This window comes from Danio rerio, chromosome 20 (assembly GCF_052040795.2).
Source record: "Danio rerio strain M-AB ecotype USA chromosome 20, GRCz13ab, whole genome shotgun sequence".
NCBI classification, from domain to species: domain Eukaryota; kingdom Metazoa; phylum Chordata; class Actinopteri; order Cypriniformes; family Danionidae; genus Danio; species Danio rerio.
In genome coordinates this window covers 18,018,251-18,037,365 of record NC_141040.1, presented here as the reverse complement: position 1 = coordinate 18,037,365, position 19,115 = coordinate 18,018,251, and the positions used below count along the sequence as shown (strand labels likewise).

At 36.2% G+C, this 19,115-nt stretch overlaps 1 protein-coding gene across 2 annotated transcripts; it reads left to right on the top strand.

Annotated features, from left to right (window-relative positions):
* Positions 1-796: 796 nt before the first annotated feature.
* Positions 797-17,800, top strand: brms1lb (BRMS1 like transcriptional repressor b). Of its 2 annotated transcripts, XM_087298092.1 has the most exons (10): positions 797-1,026; positions 1,111-1,201; positions 2,338-2,465; positions 6,535-6,614; positions 6,695-6,791; positions 8,769-8,858; positions 10,975-11,039; positions 11,134-11,173; positions 14,182-14,308; positions 15,035-17,800. In XM_087298092.1, the coding sequence occupies exons 1-10, from the start codon at positions 891-893 to the stop codon at positions 15,150-15,152; spliced, it is 972 nt and encodes a 323-aa protein (XP_087154218.1). In that variant the 5' UTR covers positions 797-890; the 3' UTR covers positions 15,153-17,800. The 2 variants fall into 2 exon arrangements, with proteins under 2 accessions (XP_087154218.1, XP_087154219.1); XM_087298093.1 differs by lacking the exon at positions 14,182-14,308.
* Positions 17,801-19,115: the final 1,315 nt, after the last annotated feature.

Below are 19,115 nucleotides of genomic sequence, written 5' to 3'. Positions count from 1 at the left end.
CTGAACAACTGTGATCTGATCCCCCAGGCGGCATTGCATCAAGAACCATCATTCATGTATAAGTGATATCACCACATGGGCTCAGGACTACTTTGTCAATCCTTTCTCAAGTACCAGAAAACATAGTTACATCCACAAATGCCCGTTAAAAACTGTACAGGGCCAAAAGGAAGCCCTATGTTAACAGTGTCCAGAAGCACCATTGACATCTCTGGGTTCAGAGGCATCTAAGATGGACCATCACATAGTGGAAAGTTACCCAGGGCTGCAACGATATATACTTTGAAAATATTGTGACTCTTGGCTGCAGTCATGAACATTTAGGCTACGAGTTTCCTGTTTTGTATTAAAGTGAAAATTGAAAATGTTATTGTGCTCACAAAAGCATTCATGTATCTTCTGATTCAAATGGTATCACAAAATAATTATTTCATATTCAGGGTCACATTTTGTCACTCTAAAAAATATTTGTTTATACACAAAATGTTAAAAATTGTGTTTTGTGTTATGTTGACTAAAAGGTAAATAAGTTTTTGGGAAGACAGAAAAGAAAGATTAGAATTTCTATAAATATTATATAAATGTACACCTTGTAAAATCTAAAAAATCATGACTCACAATAAGCTTGAAAGAATGCTACACAAGTGTAGCTGTGCGCGCTGAAATGTATGTGGAGTACTACAGATCCCATCATCCACCGTTAAATATGTAAACACACTCTGACCAATGAATTCGCTGTCTCGGAGATGTCACGTGTCTAGCAGCCCGATGATTGGTCGTCTGCGAATCCATGTTTGAAACGTGAATCTTCTTCGCCGGTTGGCCACCGGTGGTGTCGTCTCCGACAGAGTGGGTTGTTTACATGATTGCAGATTTATATTTAATAAAAGATGCCTGTTCACCCGCGCGATAGAAAAGAAAATAACCACGAAGAAATGGACGTGGATTATCCGGAACAAGAGGCCAGCAGCTCCGACGAGGAGGATTCGGTGAGCTCGACCGCGTCTGAGGATGGAGACACTTCAGGTAACTTAACGTTAACGTTATAGATACAATATTATATATTTGTGTGTGTGTGATAGAAAGATCATGATGATGATGCTTTTGCAGATATGGATGATGAAGACTGTGAAAGAAGGCGAATGGAGTGTTTAGACGAGATGACAAATCTTGAGAAGCAGTTCACAGACCTGAAAGATCAGTAAGTGATGTGGCAGTATAAAAGAGCACATCATAATGCATACAAAATCTGCATATGATTTAGATTATTTCCTTACAATCTTAACCCTTGTGTGCTGTTGGGAACGTTTTCAACTACTCTAGGGTGATTTTTCAGTCTTACTTTTTTCACAACTTTCTCCGTTTCAGCAAATAGAAATTGTTTTGACATTTAACGTTAGTTTAGGAATAGGCTTACAAAAACTCAATAGTACACTCTGGGGAAATTTACTACACTTTCGTTATGTTCGTGGATGTTTTGCCTCATTGACTTCTATTATAATGACAATTTTTTTACTTGCAAAGCCATGACACCATAATATGAAATATTAATTCATAATATTATGAAATAGATTATTTATAAAATCAGAATAACCTGCTCAGCTCCCAGAACAGCAAAGACTCTTTATTTTTTTCCTGTGTTTTTTTTTCTCCTTTTTTTTTACACGTCATTCTATTTTGTTTCATATTCCTTTAGTCTGGCAGAAATTCTTTTGATATTGCAGCATTATTGCTGTATTGCTTGCTAGTGTTTTGGTGCATGTTCTAGTTGGTATCATAACATATAAAGGATGAACACTATTGAGTGTTATGTTTTAATAAAAAGTTCTATAAATAAAGTGAAAAAAAAAACATTGTAAACAGTAAGAGTATTCATCTAAACGCAATATAATCTGCTGTTTTACTCCATAGAACTGCATAGAAAAGTGAGAAACGTTTTTGCACAGACCTATATCTAAAGGGTAAATGCTGCCAACTGATGATCAACAGTAAACTGACAAATTTGACCTAATTCCAACAGGGGAAGGGAAACCACCAAATTAAGAATGCATGAAAATTTGATGTCAAGGCTTTACAGTCAAAAAAATGTAGTTATATCTAAAGTCAATGGGGCAAAAACAGCCACAAACATAATAAGAAGGTAGTGAATTTGAACAATACACAAAAGTTAAAACACTCAAAGTTTAACTTTTTTGTTGTTTTTTATTTGTATGCTTGTCTTCCTGGTCAAAATAACACTTCTTTAAGTCTTTATTAGGGTTTAAACTATTAACACTATTAAATATTTAATGTGACGAAAGACTTACAGTATGTTGATGTGTTGTGCACTCTCTTTAGTTTGTACAAGGAGAGAGTGACTCAGATGGATCTTAAACTGCAAGAAGTGATGGCAGGGAGTGCTGCAGAATACCTGGAACCGCTGGCCACCCTGCAGGAGAACATGCAGATCCGGACCAAAGTCGCAGGTCTGATCCAGCTGAAAATCTAAAATATAATAGCATCCTATCAAAACTAAAAACATGCATGTGAACAAACTGATTTCATTGTGTAGGGTAAATACAGTCTTGAAAGATGCTTTCGTAGTTTAAATTTATTGCAGACATAAGCTCTTAATACAATATTGTTTACTTTTTACGATGCTCTCAAGATCATTTAAATTAAGAGTAAATTAGTTGTACCATCCAAAATATTTCATTGGGTTATTGTGGCTGTCAGGAGGATTATGTTTGTATAGTGGCAGGTATACACAGATGGATTATTTTTCTTTAATCTATTATTGAGGTCATAGTTTTGAATGTTTACCTAAAATCTACCTCTGTGTTTTCTTGAGGGAAGGGGAATAGATTTTTGTTTTTATAATGTGGATAAATTAAAATTTAGAATATGTCCTCATTAATGCTTTTAATAAAGTAAAGGTATAATGCAGTAAAATGCTAATGTTTTTTTTTATTTCACTTTATTTCTGTGTTATCAAAGCTGAATTCTAAACATAATTACTCCAGTGTTCAGAGAGGCGCCCATGATCCATCAGAAATGACTCTAATATGATGATTTTCTGCTTAAATATTTATTATAATTAAAAGTTATGAAACAGTTGTATTATGTTTATGTAAAAGAAACATTTATATAAAATATTTCATCCTTTGTAATTAGTATTTTTTTATTATTGTTTATTACTTTTAAAAAAATTCAATAAAACAAGTAAAGTAAGTAACGTTTATTTATAAAGCACATTTAACTTCAGTTCGGCACTGACCAAAGTGCTGAACAAAACCATTCTAAAACAGTAAAATAACAATAAAAGTAATGATAAGAATAATAGTATTACATCAACAATGCACAGTAAAGATTAAAAGACAGGAAAGGCAATAGATCAACAATGTTTCTTATGTCTGGACTTAAAAAATAGAGCGAGAAGAAGCACTCGTAATGTCCGGCAGTAGCTGGTTTCACAAACGTGGAGCAGCGACTGCAAAGGCTCTATCTCATTTCATTTTAAGTCGTGACCAAGGAATTTGCAGTAAAACTTTATTTTATGACCTAAGGGATCAAGGAGTTGACTGTAGGTAATAAGTTCAAATATATAAGAAGGTGCTAGCCCATTCAGTTCTTTAAAAACAATAAGTAAAATCTTGAACTAAATTGTAAAATAACAGGAAGCCAACGAAGGGATGCTAAAACTGGTGAGATATGAGCATGTTTTGTGATGCCTGTTGAAACCAACTGCAATTGTAACAATGAAGATTGAGGGAGACCAATATATAAGGAATTGCAATAGTTTAGACGGGACGTGATAAAAGCATGTATGACTTTTTCCAGATCTTGAAACGAAAGAATGGATTCGAGTCTGGAGATGATCTTCTGCTGATTGTAACTATTCTTAACCACTCAGCTAGTTTGTTTTTCTAGACAAAGCTCAGAATCAAAGATAACTCCTAGATTTTTTACTTGAGATTTAACATATGGTGTAGACTTCCCAGAGCCCCAATAAAAGATAATCTTGTTTTTGAGGGGCTGAAGAGAATAACCTAAGTTTTGACGTTATTAAGTTTAAGGAAGTTTTTTTGCCATCTAACATTTAATATCCTCAAGACAATCAATTATAGACTGCAAAGAGTACTGAGATTTTAAAGGAGCATACAGCTGAGAATCATCTGCATAAAATTGAAAAGAGATGCTATGTTTCCTTATAATATTACCAAGAGGAAGCATATATAATTTGAAGAGCATTGGACCCAGAATAGAACCCTGGGGGACACCACACAGAAGAGGGGCAGATATTGACATAAATTGACCAACAGACACTGAAAAAGACCTGGGGCCTCATGTTTCAACGCTGCGTACGCACAAAAACTGTGTGTACGCCAGGTTTCACGCTCAGAATCTCCCACGTTTGGATTTACTAACAATGAACTGAACGTGGGAATGTGATTAGCTTCACGGCAGCTTTCTGGCTGGCGTACGCACATTTTTTGTGCGTGTCTGTTTTATTTCCATTGGCGACTCCTAGAGGCAGTTGTGTTAAATTCCTCTCTACAAAGTGTCTGAGACTTGCAATGGCAGCTGTATGAGACGGGTTCATCTAGCAGGTATATAAGGTTTCCATACCATACAGTTGACCAGCTAAACATTAAAGCACAATTTGCAGCAGTCGCCTGTTTTCCCAATGTAATCTGAGCAATCTACCGCACGCACATTGCTATAAAGACACTATCTGAAGATGAATTTGCATACGTGAATCAGAATCATTTCCATTCAATAAATGTGCAAATAAAATATGATGCACAAACTTATTGATGATTCCTACTTGTCTTTCTCGTGATAAATAGTGGGCAAAATCTGATATGTAGCGGGGGAAAAAAGAAGAAAGAGTTCATCTGACGCTGGATTTGAGCCGAGTTTATGCTCGAACGTGTCAATACATGATCACATGCGTCTTACGACTTGCGCCACTGAGACTGCAGAGGGGGCTGCAACATTTTACAGATATAAACCACACTATTTCTTTTTTTAATGCACTCGATGTTCAGACCCAACTGTGTTAACCGCATCAGCTAAACTCTCCCTCTCTATTTTTTTTCTTTTGTTGTTAATTCCGGAGAACAAACTTGCAAATAACACCGCTTTTCTCCGGTCTACCTCCGAAAGCAGCACCTCCATTCACATTCTGTTTAAAGTTTCTCTTTTTGCTTGATTTTGCCATTGCTTTTTCGTTGGGTTTTGCCATTAGCATAGTCATTAGCATATTCATACGGGGGAGGAGACAGGGAGGGGTTTTGTGCTCGTGCATGTTGCGCTCAGTTTCACGCTCATTCGGATGTACAAAAGAATATGCGTGAGATTCGGCGTACGCAGTGTTTCATACATCTGAATTTTTTACTGCGTACGCACATTTACAGCTTTGTGCGTACGCAATGTTTTAGTAAGATTTCCACGCAAGTCTTCGTACTTGAGGCCCCTGGATTTCAGATATGACTGAAACCAATAAAGTGCTAAATTCTTTATGACCACCCAATGTTCCAGACGAGACCGAAGCATGGTATGATCGACTGTATCAAAAGCAGAGCTCAGATCCAGTAAAACGAAAACTGCATTATTGCCAGAATCTACATAGAGCAGTAAGTCATTCAACACTTTTAACAGAGCTGTTTTAGTACTGTGATGCATAGTAAAACCTGACTATAAAGGTTCAAGTTCATGGGAAGATTTAAAAAAAGGCCGTAGCTGTGATTAGAAAGCTCTTTCTAGAACTTTCGACAGAAATGGAAGTTTTGAGATAGGACAGAAGTTATATAAGCAATTAATATCGGCATTGGGCAATGGCTGGACAATTGCAGGCTTTAAAAACACAGGCACAGTGCCCGAAACTAGGCAGGATTTAATAAGTGCTTGGATACTAGAACCTATTGTGCTGAAAGTCTCCTTTATAAGGTTGGGGGAAATAGGATCACAAGGCGAAGTTGAAGATTTCGTCTGAATCACAAAACCCCTTAACTCAGAAGGAGACACCAGTTCAAAATTACAGAAGGTTGCTGAAGAAACTGTAGAGTCCACAAAGGGATTAGGGCAGAGAGGAACAAAAGAGGATCTAATATCAGCAACCTTCTCAGTAAAGAACCTTTTAAATCTCTCACATATTTCTGATGACTGCTCAATTTTACATGAGGTACATGGAGAAATGATTGAGTTAACTGTGCTAAATGAATTTTTAGGGGTGTGTGAATGTTTATTAGTATTAGTAATGTCTGAAAAGTATATAGCTCTTGTGTTTTATGCTGCTTTCTGAATGTTTACTTGTGCAAATTAATGTTATAAATGTTTTTACTTCATTAAATGGATCTTTTCTGATTCAAATACAATCCTGAACCTATTTATTGATTATTAATATACTAAATAAATATAATTAAAGATTATAGAATGTTTACAAATAAAAGCATTATTATAAGCAAATGTTTAGCAACAGTATAGAATTAAATCTTATCTTCCTACAACCTTCAGTTTGTGGTGTGATTTTTCTCATGGTGTTTTTTCCAGGTATTTATCGTGAGCTCTGCTTGGAATCTGTCAGAAACAAATATGAATGTGAGATGCAAGCAGCCAGCCAGCATTGGGAGGTAATGAGAGGTGACAGACCTTTTGAATTTCAAACCAAATACCATGTAAATATTCCATATTACTCTTGTGTTTTTCACAGAGTGAGAAGCTCCTGCTTTTTGACACGGTTCAGAGTGAGCTGGAGGAGAAGATCAGGCGGCTGGAGGAGGACAGACACAGTATAGATATCACTTCAGGTACAGACTCATATTAGGCCACTTTTTACAACATCTAAAATAAGTCTCTATGTAAAGTTTCAGCTCAAAATACCCCACAGATAATTTTGGTGAATGTTACTTTGAATTCAGATTATACCCAGCCACTTTTCAAAAAAGGGCGGAGCTACAAGCGCCTGTGCAGCAAATTTAAAACAGGACTCTTATCTTTGTGAAAAATTGAAAAGCTCAAAATAAGCGGCTCTAAAGAAGGTAGTCTATGATGAACACTACGTTGTTCATTTGTGCACTCTAAAACTAAACATGCCTCTTAGGGTGCTTTCACATCTGTAGTTCGCTTTATTTGGTCCGGACCAAGGGCACTAAATGATACATTGTTGCATTTTGTGCCGTCTTTGGGTCGTTTTCACACCACACTGCTGGCTTTGGTCCGAACCAGTTGAAACAAACCAAAATGCAGTCATCTGACAAAATCCACATCTCTCATTGGCCAGATGTTGTTGAATATATTTCCTAAACTACTTATTAAGTGGTTAGAATTCACATGCGGGAAAATGCCAATAAACTCCCGCAAGTAAACAAAACCGGCAGACACAAAATGTCGCTTTTACTCAGGAGGGACGACTGCGCTGACTGATTGTATGCCTGCTTCAGATGAACTATACATTTCGAGAATGAAGTGCGGCTGCGGCTGGAAAACAGTGTTGTAATGCATCGCTCGTCACTTCAGGAGGAGGCGTGAATTAATATAGCTAAACTGCGACTTGGTCATCTTGCGGAAATATTACCAACAATCCATCAGGTAATATTTTCCCCTGTCTCACTCTGTTGGTAAAGCGTTGTCGACAAATATTTTTCCTCCATATCCCATAATGCATAGCGCATCGGCCTACGACAGCTGGATTAGTCCAAAAGGCGCAGTACTTTTTGCGGTTGGACCTGTTTTAGTACGGATCATATTCTCACCACAAACAAACTGCTCCAGGGTTCGTTTGAAAGCGTACCGAGACCACCTCTTCAAGCAGGTCTCGGTACGCTTATTTGGTCCACTTATGGTGCGCACTTGAGTACGATTGCTGCTTTCACACCTGCCCAAACGAACCGCACCAAAACGGAAAACGAAACGATTCAATCGAACTAAATAAGGCAGGTGTAAACGCAGCATTAGTTGTTGATGTTATGTTTATTAGGTTTAGTGCCAAAATTCAGATATTCATACCAGACGCGGCTTAATTTTTAAGCACAAGGGATTTGCATGTTAAGTTTATACAAAGATCCGGTAAACAAACTGTGGTGCAGTTTGTGCGAATGAGGAGGTGCAAATGACGCTATTAGAGTGAATGACATGTCGCAAACTGGACGTTTGATGCACATAACGTGATTCACTTTAATCGCTTGAGTTAAGTGGTAGTAGCAGATTTCATCCAGGCACAGCTCCTGGAGGAGTTGGTGAAACTCACCAAGCTGGGTGCACTTCTGAAGGATCTGATGGTCCCAGAAATAGTGTTGAATGATTCCACACTGTTTTTTTGCCTTCCGTATCACGTAAAGCACAGCTCCTCTCATAACAAAATCCATGTTAGCCATTTTGCAACGAAACTGGAGTGAATTCACACTTTAAATGTAAACTCAAAATGTTGAAGTGTCTAATTATGCATGAATAGTGCAATTTACCCATGCATGTCTGGTGTAAATGCCCCCAATGATAGATGGCTGCTTCTCACTCAGGGCTATCTATGCTAATGAGGGAGAGACCATCATTAATGGGCTTTGCTTTTCCCCTCTTATGACACATACTGATAGAGAAAGTGTTTCTGCGGACTGTTTTTATGAAGTGTGATTATAAAAAATAGGATTTTTGATGTTAGAGGCTGGCTTAATTCACACACTGTTGCCAGACAACTGCGTTTAAATCTCTTATAAAAGGGATTTTTGCATAATAGTTTTCCTTTATATGTGAATATTCACTAGTAATGAACTGATGTGTTCCTGCACCAGAGCTGTGGAATGACGGTCTGCAGTCCAGGAAGAATAAAAAGAAGGATCCTCTCAGTCCTGGAAAGAAGAAGAAACCGGTGGTCGTGTCAGATATCCTTTTTTAAAGCAGCAATGCTCTCAAGTCTCAAACATTCACTGGAAACTTGTCCTGCTATTTTCTAATGGGCGAGGGAAGTCCTCTGTTGAATTTATAACCATCTCCGGTTAAACAGGGTAAACACTACCTGCCAGCAAATCAGAAATTTTCATTTTTTTGTGGAAGGAGTTTCTGGGTAAACCACATGGTCTACAGTGGTGTAGTACTAAAAAAAGGTGGTGTACTATTACCCACCCAATCTTAAAAGTAGGCAAAGAAACGACGAAAGTCAAAGTTTCTTTGATTCATTAACTATACTTATATTACCTGTAACTAGGGCCCTACAAATTCTGCTGATAATTTTTGCCATTTCTGCGCAGAATTTTGTTAAAAATCTGTGGATTACGTGAAATGACTTTGGGAGTATCGTTACTAAAAACTTCTGAAAAGATTCTGTATGGGCCTACCTGTAACTATTGACTTCCACAGAAGGAAAACAAATACTATGTAAGTCATGAGTTACAGGTTTCCAGCTTTCTTCAAAATATTCTTTCTTCTTTTCTGTTCAACAGAATGAAAAAGACAAACCGTTTTGAAACAAGAAAAGTTTGAGTAAATGATAACAAATTTTACTTTTTGGGATGAACTATCCATTTTAAAAGGAAATATATTTTCAAAAATGTTTTAATTTTAAAGCGAGATCCTAATAATGTGATTATATATTCAATGATTTATGCTTAGCTAATAGTGCCCCCGGCAGACCCGGAGATTGGCTGAGTAAATTAAGCTGTGGTAAACCCCAACTGTTTAACCCTAGGAAACTTGTAAAATAAAATAAAAACATTTGGAATACAGTTGGGACGTGAATACACATAAATTAGGAAAGTTTAATCAGCAAGACAAGTAAGAGTATACACAATTATTGATTCTCAGAATACCCTAACAGCTTATAAAAAAAAAGTAGGCATACGGAGTATACATGCGTATAGCCCTGACTGCACCGCTGATGGTCTAGCTGTAAGGACATGCAAACACACTCGTTTATCTAATTAATTTGGTGAATAATTCTTAAGCATTTTGATTTTATGATTCCTGGTTAAAAACACTTGCCTTCAAGTCAATGTTGGAGAATATAGCCAAATTACTAAACAGTATTAGGTGCCTTTTCAAAATCTATCTAGCTGCCTATATATATCTTGCAAGTGTGAATTAAAAGTATGCCTGGAAGCATGCAGATTTTTACAAAAACCGCCATATATCACACAAAAGTTTTGAGGTGGTTATTTATATATAAAACAAATTGACACGTTAAGCAGCAACTCAATAAATTAAATAGTTTGTGGATTTGCACAATAACAATCAGAAAAAGGAAACAACAAAATGTTTAGTTTTATTTGAATTAATTCACAAAATCTAAATACAATATATAATGTATAAAACAAATACTTTATATTAATAATCAGTTAACATTTACATTTTAAAAATCATTGTTAACTTCGATGTTGTTCGCTCCTGTATGAAATTATTTGGCTGCAGAACAAACTTTTGTTGTCCAATGACTTGATTAAATGTACCTGACTTACCTAGCTTAACATAATAACCTATTTTTAACCTATTTTAAAGTCTTTAAATTGCTTTTTATAGCAATTTTAAATTATTTTATAGTATATAAAATAACATTGTGCCCTCAAAAAATAAATGTAAACAAGCTGATGGGTTTCTTGTGTATTCCTACAAATGAAACAAAATGCCATATGTACTTGTTTTTTTTTTCCAATTTGTCAATGTGTTAATAGCTCAGCTGAAATTAACTGTATAAAATCATATTTAATTGGTTTAAGAGTTGATTCATGTGTGTTTGGGGACATATCAATTTCTATTTTTGATATAAATTTATTAGATACTAAAACTATTACAATTTCTATTTGTGCTAGTCAATCACCACTAAATAGTAGAATTGAACCAAAAGCCAAAACTTCAGAAAACCATGTGTGGCAGTGGGGATGCTGTTGTAAATGTTTGAGTGGCTCCTGTAAAAACTAGAGAGCCCTGAAGTAGCTTAAATTGCAGTATTTTCATATTATAAATGTTCCGCTATAGAAATGACACAATTTTCCTGAACCACAAAACGACCATACATTGTTTACATGTTGCAAGACCTGGATATACTTGAAGACTGGACTGCCATAAGAAAGGTTTAATTTTATTTATTCAATTGTTTATTATATAAATGAAGTGGTCTATTAGGAATTGACTAATCATTGATAAACTTTTTTTTATTCCTTACAGGCTATGGCTTCGATGGGTCCCCATAGAGTAAAAGCAGATGGTAAGAAAAATGTTGAATGTTTTTCTAAGCATGAAAGAAAAGCATATTCATTATCTTAATAATTGCACAATATGTCACCTTGGACCAAAAAAACTTAAGTTGTAATAGCTACATTTTATTAAATACATTTTATTAAATACATTTATTATATACATTTTATTAAATTACATTTAATAAATACATTTTATAGATTTAAATCAAGGATGTCAAACTCAATTCCTGGAGGGCCGCAGGCCTGCACACTTTAGCTCCAACCCTGCTCCAACGCACTTACCTGTAGGTTTCAAACAAGCCTGAAGGACTCAATTAGTCCTTCAAGTCAATCAAGTGTGTTCAATTAGGGTTGGAACTAAACTGTGCAGGGCTGTGGCCCTTCAGCAATTGAGTTTGACATCCCTGACCTAAATGATCATTACACCCCATTCACACAAGTTGTCAGCGTCAATGCTTCCCATTAAAGCCTGGTTTATACTTCTGCGTCAAGTGAACGGCGTAACTCACGGCGCAGGCAACGCACGCAGCTGTGCATTTATACTTCTGCGCGCTGTCTCTGTTGGTCTGCATTAACACTTCCGAAACGCTAGTTGGCAGTGAGGTGTAAATGTTCCTCTGTGTCGAGTTTCTTCACTTCTGTTTTGCTTTTCCTGAACACTTCCTGGTTGTACAAATGACTCAAACTCGCTCATTTTGAGGCAGGAACCAGCGGTCGTGCAACAACTTTAACCATGAGGTAAACACAAAACAAAACTTTCTATCCGGAGCTCCTTCACGGGACTCCACACTTGTAAACAATCGCTCGCGCCATTCGCGCGGCTCTTGGTCCCACCCAGACTCGTCAGCGCTACCAAGCCGACCAATCGGCTACGCGTTGTTGCGACGTGTAGTTACATTTTTTGAGAGGTGCATGTCAGTGACGCCGACGGCCACGGCGAAGGGCTGTGCGTCAGCGCCGTAGCATACACCGGCGTTTGACGCAGAAGTATAAATCAGCCTTTACTCACTCCCATTCCTATTCACTGACAGCAGGCGTTGACGAGCTGCATTGCGGATCTATCGGCACCACTTTAGTGGTGTTGCTCTCTGCAGAAGTTGGGACTTTCCTAACTTTTCAAGTGCCAACAGATTAATCAGTCTATCAGATTGCTTTATGCAAATACTCCAACTCAGACAGTAGCCGATTGCAGACTAACTTCATTAGCTAACCCTGCTGTGACGATCCTGTCAGCCCCAACTTCAGACACGCCCTCTGTCAAGCGTTGACGTTGAAGCCTCGTGTGAATGCAAGGTTAGAATATTAGGTCAAGCTCTATGAATATATATTCAAGTTCTATGAAGATATATTAAAATTTTCTCCCAAAAAAATATCAAAAATATAACAAGAACTTAATTTGGGCAACTTTAAAGATGATTTATATTATTTTTCAGTCCCCTTTGAATTTTTTTCTTCTTTTTAAAATATTTTCCAATGACGTTTAACAGAGGAAGAACATTTTCACAGTATGCCTGATAATATTTTTTTCTTCTGAAGAAAGTCTTATTTGTTTTATTTCGGCTGAACACCATTTTTGGCACAAAATTATTAGCCCCTTTAAGCTATATTTTTTCTCGACTGTCTACTGTTATACAATAACTTGCCTAATTACCTAACCTGCCTAGTTATACTAATTTACCCAGTTAAGCCTTTAAATGTCACTTTAAGCTGTAGAAAAGTGTCTTGAAAAATATTTAGTAAAATTATATATTTACTGTCATTATGACAAAGATAAAATAAATACATTATAAGAATTATTAAAAGTATTATGTTTAAAAATGTTTTAAAAAAATAATCTTTTCTTCGATTAAACAGAAGTTGGGGGAAAAAATAAACAAGCGGTCTCAGGGGGGATATAAATATATATGAGCAATATCACACGAGTAGTAGTGCGATATGGCTGGGATCACCTTAGCGTCCCACCAGTGCTGATATACAGCCATATCGCACTGCTACGAGTGTGATATTGCATTTATACAACAGTTCGACGGCACAATCGTGTATATAAATAAGAAAATCAGACACAGAGAGTCTAAAATCCCCTTTTTATTAGTAACCACTTTCTTCCGCCATTCATTTACATCTGCAGCTGACGTCAAAACAGCAGAAGCCGTTACTAATTCACCAACGTCACTTTAGAGCTAGTGTATGAATGATTCTCTATAGCCTACCTCTAAAGTGATAACAAAAGAACTGATTTTTTTACTTTAAGATTATAAGGCTGAACATGACATGAAATGCCATCCAACTACAGAGATGTCTTCTTACAGTGTTACAATCTACAGTATTTCTCTTTTGCAATCAGGATATCACAATAATTAACCCCGTAAAAAGCAACGCAATCAATATCAGAAATTGTAAATATTTTAAAATAGACACTATTCTTGCAAATAAACTGCATAGTTGCAATCTAAACAACTACAATCTCGACTAAAAAGCCTCAAAAGTACATTTTGTTGTCTAACAGCAGTAATATTTGTCAAACTGTAGTGTCTGCTTGTTGCTGGCTGTATGTGGGCGATCAATCAGATTCGAGAACCAGACAGAACTGTTGTATAAATATATATATATATATATATATATATATATATATATATATATATATATATATATATATATATAAAATAATATAATATAATATATATATATATATATATATATATATATATATATATATATATATATATATATATATATATTATTATTATTATTATTTTATTATTATTATATTTTGTTTGTAATATGTGACAGTGGAGCCCAAAACCGGTCATATATTTCAATAAAAATTATCATATATGTCAGATACAGTTTGTTCAGTAAATCACTGTTTAATAATGAAGAAAAGAAGCAAAAATGTACCAAACCAAGACAAAGGAAACTAATACCTACAGAACCATTTTGTGTACCATTACACAGTAAAGGCTCTGTTTTAAGTGATGTTTGGAAAGAGTTAACTGTGTCTGTGTGTGTGTATCAGCTTCTCTGAAAGCAGAAAAACACCATCATGTTGCTCGATCAGAAGAAGGACGTCTGTTCTATGATAATAAATGGTTCAGCCGTGGTCAGGCCATATGCATCAACAGAAAGGACGAATTTCCCACCAGGTGTGTGTGTGCGTGCGTGCGTGTGTGTGTGTGCGTGTGTGTGTGTGCGTGTGCGTGCGTGCATGCATGCATGTTTAATAGTATAGGTAATGCGTTGGCTTTTCAGTATTTAGGGTGATTTATCTTTAAAATTGCCTAAAAAATCCAAAATGCATGAAGAAAAAAAAACAAAATAAAGAAAAAAAAAATAAATTCATACTTTTTTTGTAAGGGTATGTTAATTGATCAAAGGTGACTTTATTCCAAATTATTTGTATTTCAAATAGACGCTAAATATTTACAAAGAATCCTAACATAAAACAACAGGGTTTCCACAAAAAAATAATAATTAGCTTTACAAAAAAAAAAAATAAATAAATAATATATATATATATATATATATATATATATATATATATATATATATATATATATATATATATAATCAATAATTAATTTAACTTTTACATATTAATAATATTAATATTTCTTGGGCACCAAATCAGCATGTTATGAATAATTTCAAAAGTCAAATTAAATTCATTCATTAAATTGGAAAATTATATAAATCCATAATAAGCACAAAAATCGCAATTCAAAATTTTAATTTTTTGACTAAATATAACATTAATTTTAAGCCATTAAAAAGTAGTCAAATGATCATATCAAGTGTCTTCGAGAACATGATTTATATTTGGTTTTGATTTTTTTTTCCTGTTTTTTTTTTTTTATTGTTATTTTCTCCAGTGCCACAATAACCACCATAAACCATGATGAGGTTTGGTACAAACGTCTGGATGGCAGCAAATCCAAGATTTACATCTCTCAGCTCCAGAAAGGAAAATACAGCATAAAACACTCTTAAAGCTTCATCTCCAGTGCTGAATGCAGACCTTCAGGAGTCTGTCTTCAACACTGAGCACTGGGGCGGGAGAGCCGCTTCTCTTTCATGCACATCACACACGTTTGCACTTCTTAAGTTTGAGCTGCTAAACAAACACCTGATTGCCAAGGAAACAGGAAAAGTGTGAGCGTGTGTGCATGATTGTATGTGTGTGTGTGTATGTGTGTGTGTTTGTGTTTGTCTTGATGACAAGGAAGAGCCAGTAAAGCCTTGTTTTCAGTAGAAGATGTTTTGCACTTCTTGAGTTAGAGCTGCTAAACAAACACCTGATTGCCAAGCAAACAGAAAGTGTGTGCGTATTTGTGTGTGCTTGCTTGTGTGTTTGGATGTTATGTGTTTCTGTGTGTGCGTGTAAATGTGTGCGTAACAGTGGATGTATGTGCTTGTGTGTACGTGTTTGTGCGTGTGTGTGCGCTTAGGCATGAATGGGTGTGTTTGTGGACATGCGTGTATGTCTGTGTTTGCATGTCCACATTTGTATTTGCGTCTTCGTGCCTGCGTATGTGCACCTGTGTGTTGGCGTGTGTATGTGTGCACGTTTATTGTGACTGCGTGTTTGTGAGCATGTGGCACATTTGTGTGTGTGCATGGGCAAGAGTGGGTGCGTTTGTGGACATGTGTATGTCTGTGTTTGCGTGTCTACATTTGTGTGTGTTTGCATGATTTTTTGTGCGTATGTGCGCCTATGCATTATGCGTGCTCGTTTGTGTGTCCACGTGTTTGTCTGTGCATGTGCTTGCGTGTGTGTGCACAAACATGCGCACGAGTGGTTGCATATATGTGCATATGTGTATGTCTTTGTGTGTACGTGTTTGTGTGTCTGTATGTGCACATTTGTGTGTGTGTGTGTGTGTGTGTGTGTGATTGCATGTTTGTGTGTATGTTCACCTGTTGTGTGCATGTGTGTGTGCATACACGCAAGTGGGTGCATATGCATTTACGTGTGTGTGTTTGCGTGCGTGTGTATGTGTTTGTGTGTGCACATGCTTGCATGTGTGTGCGTGCACATGTGTATACCTGTGTGTGCTCATATGTGTGTGCGTGCACACATGTGCATTAGTGTGTGTGCGTATGTGTGTGCATATGCACGAGTGGGTGCTTATGTGTTTGCGTGTCCACGTTTGTTTGTGTGTGTGTATGTGTGCCTGTGTGTGCGTGCATGTGTTTTTGTGCACATTTGTGTATCAGCATGTTTGTTTGTGCATGTGCTTGCGTGTATGTGCATGCACATGTGTGGTTGCTTGTGCGTTGCGTGTGTGTGTGCGTGTGTTTGTGCGTGTGTTTGTGCGTGTGTTTGTGTGTGTGTGTGCGTGTTTGTGTGTGCGTGTGTGTGTGTATGTTTGCATGCACATGTTTGTGTGTGCGTGTGTGTGTGACCGTGTACATGCGTGGGTGTGTGCCTTGATGACAAGGAGCCGGTAAAGCCTTGTTCTCAGCAGAAGAGCAACATATTAGTGTTGCTGATAGTGAACACGAGTGTTTCCATGCCTTTGATGAATTGAGTCATTATTGGTGTTTGTTGATTTCTGGATCATGTGTTTGTGTTCTGAAGAGCTACGTCCAGTGACAGACTTAAAGCTTTAAACAATGCAGAAACGCAAAGCTCTTTTGGGCTGGTCTTATTTTTCTAGTCGTCCTAAAAAAATAACTTGCAGACTGAGGACTATAAAATATGTACAATGCTATTTCAGAGAATGGTTTTGGTTTGTTTTAATGTAAGGGGGGCTTGTGCAAGTCATTGTAAGTGATTATTTACAGTATTTCTGACAGCTAAAGGGATAGTTCACCAAAAAATATATGTATGCACTCTCAAGTGGTTACAAACAGTTTCTTTCTTCTGTTGAACACTAAAAAATATTTTGAAGAAAAACCTAAAACCACTGACTTCTATAATGGGAAAAACAGATACTATAGAAATCAATGTGTACAGTTTTCCAACATTTTTCTAAAAATCTTCAGAACAAAGAAAGTCAAACAGGTTTTGGAACAAGTGAAGGGCGAGTAAACAATGACAGGATTTCATTTGTGGACGAACTATCCCTTTAAGCCAACCAAATGTACCACATTCTGAGCTTTTTATCAAATCTGTTTCATGTCTTGTAATATGAAAAACACTACGTAATGTACAACGTGAGCTAGAGACCTATGAAAGTGGCAGTTAGTTGTATTTTTAGTATGTCATATTTCAAATTTTACAGTGTTTTAGCACTTCAGTGAATTGTATTTGAGCACCAAGTGGCATGATTTGTAATTGCACAAATTATTGTAGGTTTTATTATTTTACTGCTGAATAAAAAAAAATCCACGGCACAACACTACACAGATCCTGCCAAAACAACCATGTCTTCCTTAAGTCACCGATCCCCAAAAGTCCAACACATGAGGTATGAAATCCACAGCTTTACTGTAAATCTCATTTTAGCAAAATCGGTTATATCAGAAGGTTATTTGATGCATTGGACATCTTTTTAGTAGCAGATAAAGAATCTTCTGTGAGTTTCAGGAGAAAGACTGGAAATTAATGGAATATCAAATGACTGTATTCGACACTGAAGGTTTTGTTCATAAGTTCATGTCATGTTAACTCATATAAAGCTGTTTTGCATGGTCTTGTGTTTGCATTCAGACTTTGATTGAAAAAAAAATAAAAAATAAAAAATTATATATATATATATATATATATATATATATATATATATATATATATATATATATATATATTTATTTTCAGCCAGATCTCTTAGGGAGCATGAGTATTTTACGTTTACGTTCAGTCATACGAAAACGTATGATTTTTTAAAAGGAGGTGTGGCACCAAACCCCTCCCCTAAACCATTGGGGGATAAGCGAATCATACATAATACAAATGATATCCAACAAATTTAGCCATTTAATTTAAAAAGTTAAAAATTGCTGTGAGATTTTTTGTACCATCATTATAAAGGCTCACTTTCATTGACACTTTTTTTTTTACATGGTTGATGTTCCAGATTGTACTGGGTATCATTAGTGTAAACATTAAAGAATTAGTTCATCCGAAACTAAAACTAAAATGTTATTATTTGACTGTAAAAACATGCTGGGTTCCACACATTTCCTTAACTTTGTCCCAATGTCTCTTGTTTATAATGTTCACTTAATTGTTTTTACAAATTTAAGTGGATTAAACATAAAACTATTAAATTTTCTCGCTAAAAACTCAAAGATTTTTTGTTGTTTCAGCTCATTTAAGATGAGTAGTTTTAACAAGCAACAAAAATATGTTTTTTCAGTGTACTCGCCATCATTTTGTTCAAAATTCTTGGAGCTTTTTTTAATCTACTAAACACAAAGTTAAATATTTTAGATGAAATCCTCTCTCATCCTCCATATGCAGCAATAGTCAATAAGTTCAGAAAACCAACCAAACATTTCAAAATATTCCAAAATTCATTCATTTATTTTCCTTCGGCTTAGTCCCTTATTTATCAGGGGTTGCCACAGCAGAATGAACCGCCAACTATTCCGGCATATGTTTCTACACAGCAGATACCCTTCCAGCCACAATCCATTTACATTGAAATACCCATACACACACTCGTACACTATGGCCAATTTAATTCATCCAATTCACCTATAGCGCTTGTCTTTGGACTGTGGGGGAAACCGGAGCACCCGGAGGAAACCCACACCGACATGAGGTGAACATGCAAACTCAACACAGAAATGCCACTGGCCCAACCAGGACTTGAACTAGCAACCTTCTTGCTGTGAGACGACAGTGCTGCTCTATATTCCATAATGTTTTTGGTTTACACATCTCATGTCCATTGCTGTTTACACTGTTAAAAATTGTCCCGTTAAAAAACAGCAAGTTACTGACAGCATGGTTGTCAGCAAGTTACTGTTAAATTAACAGCATCTTGCTGTTGCTCTGTAAATTAA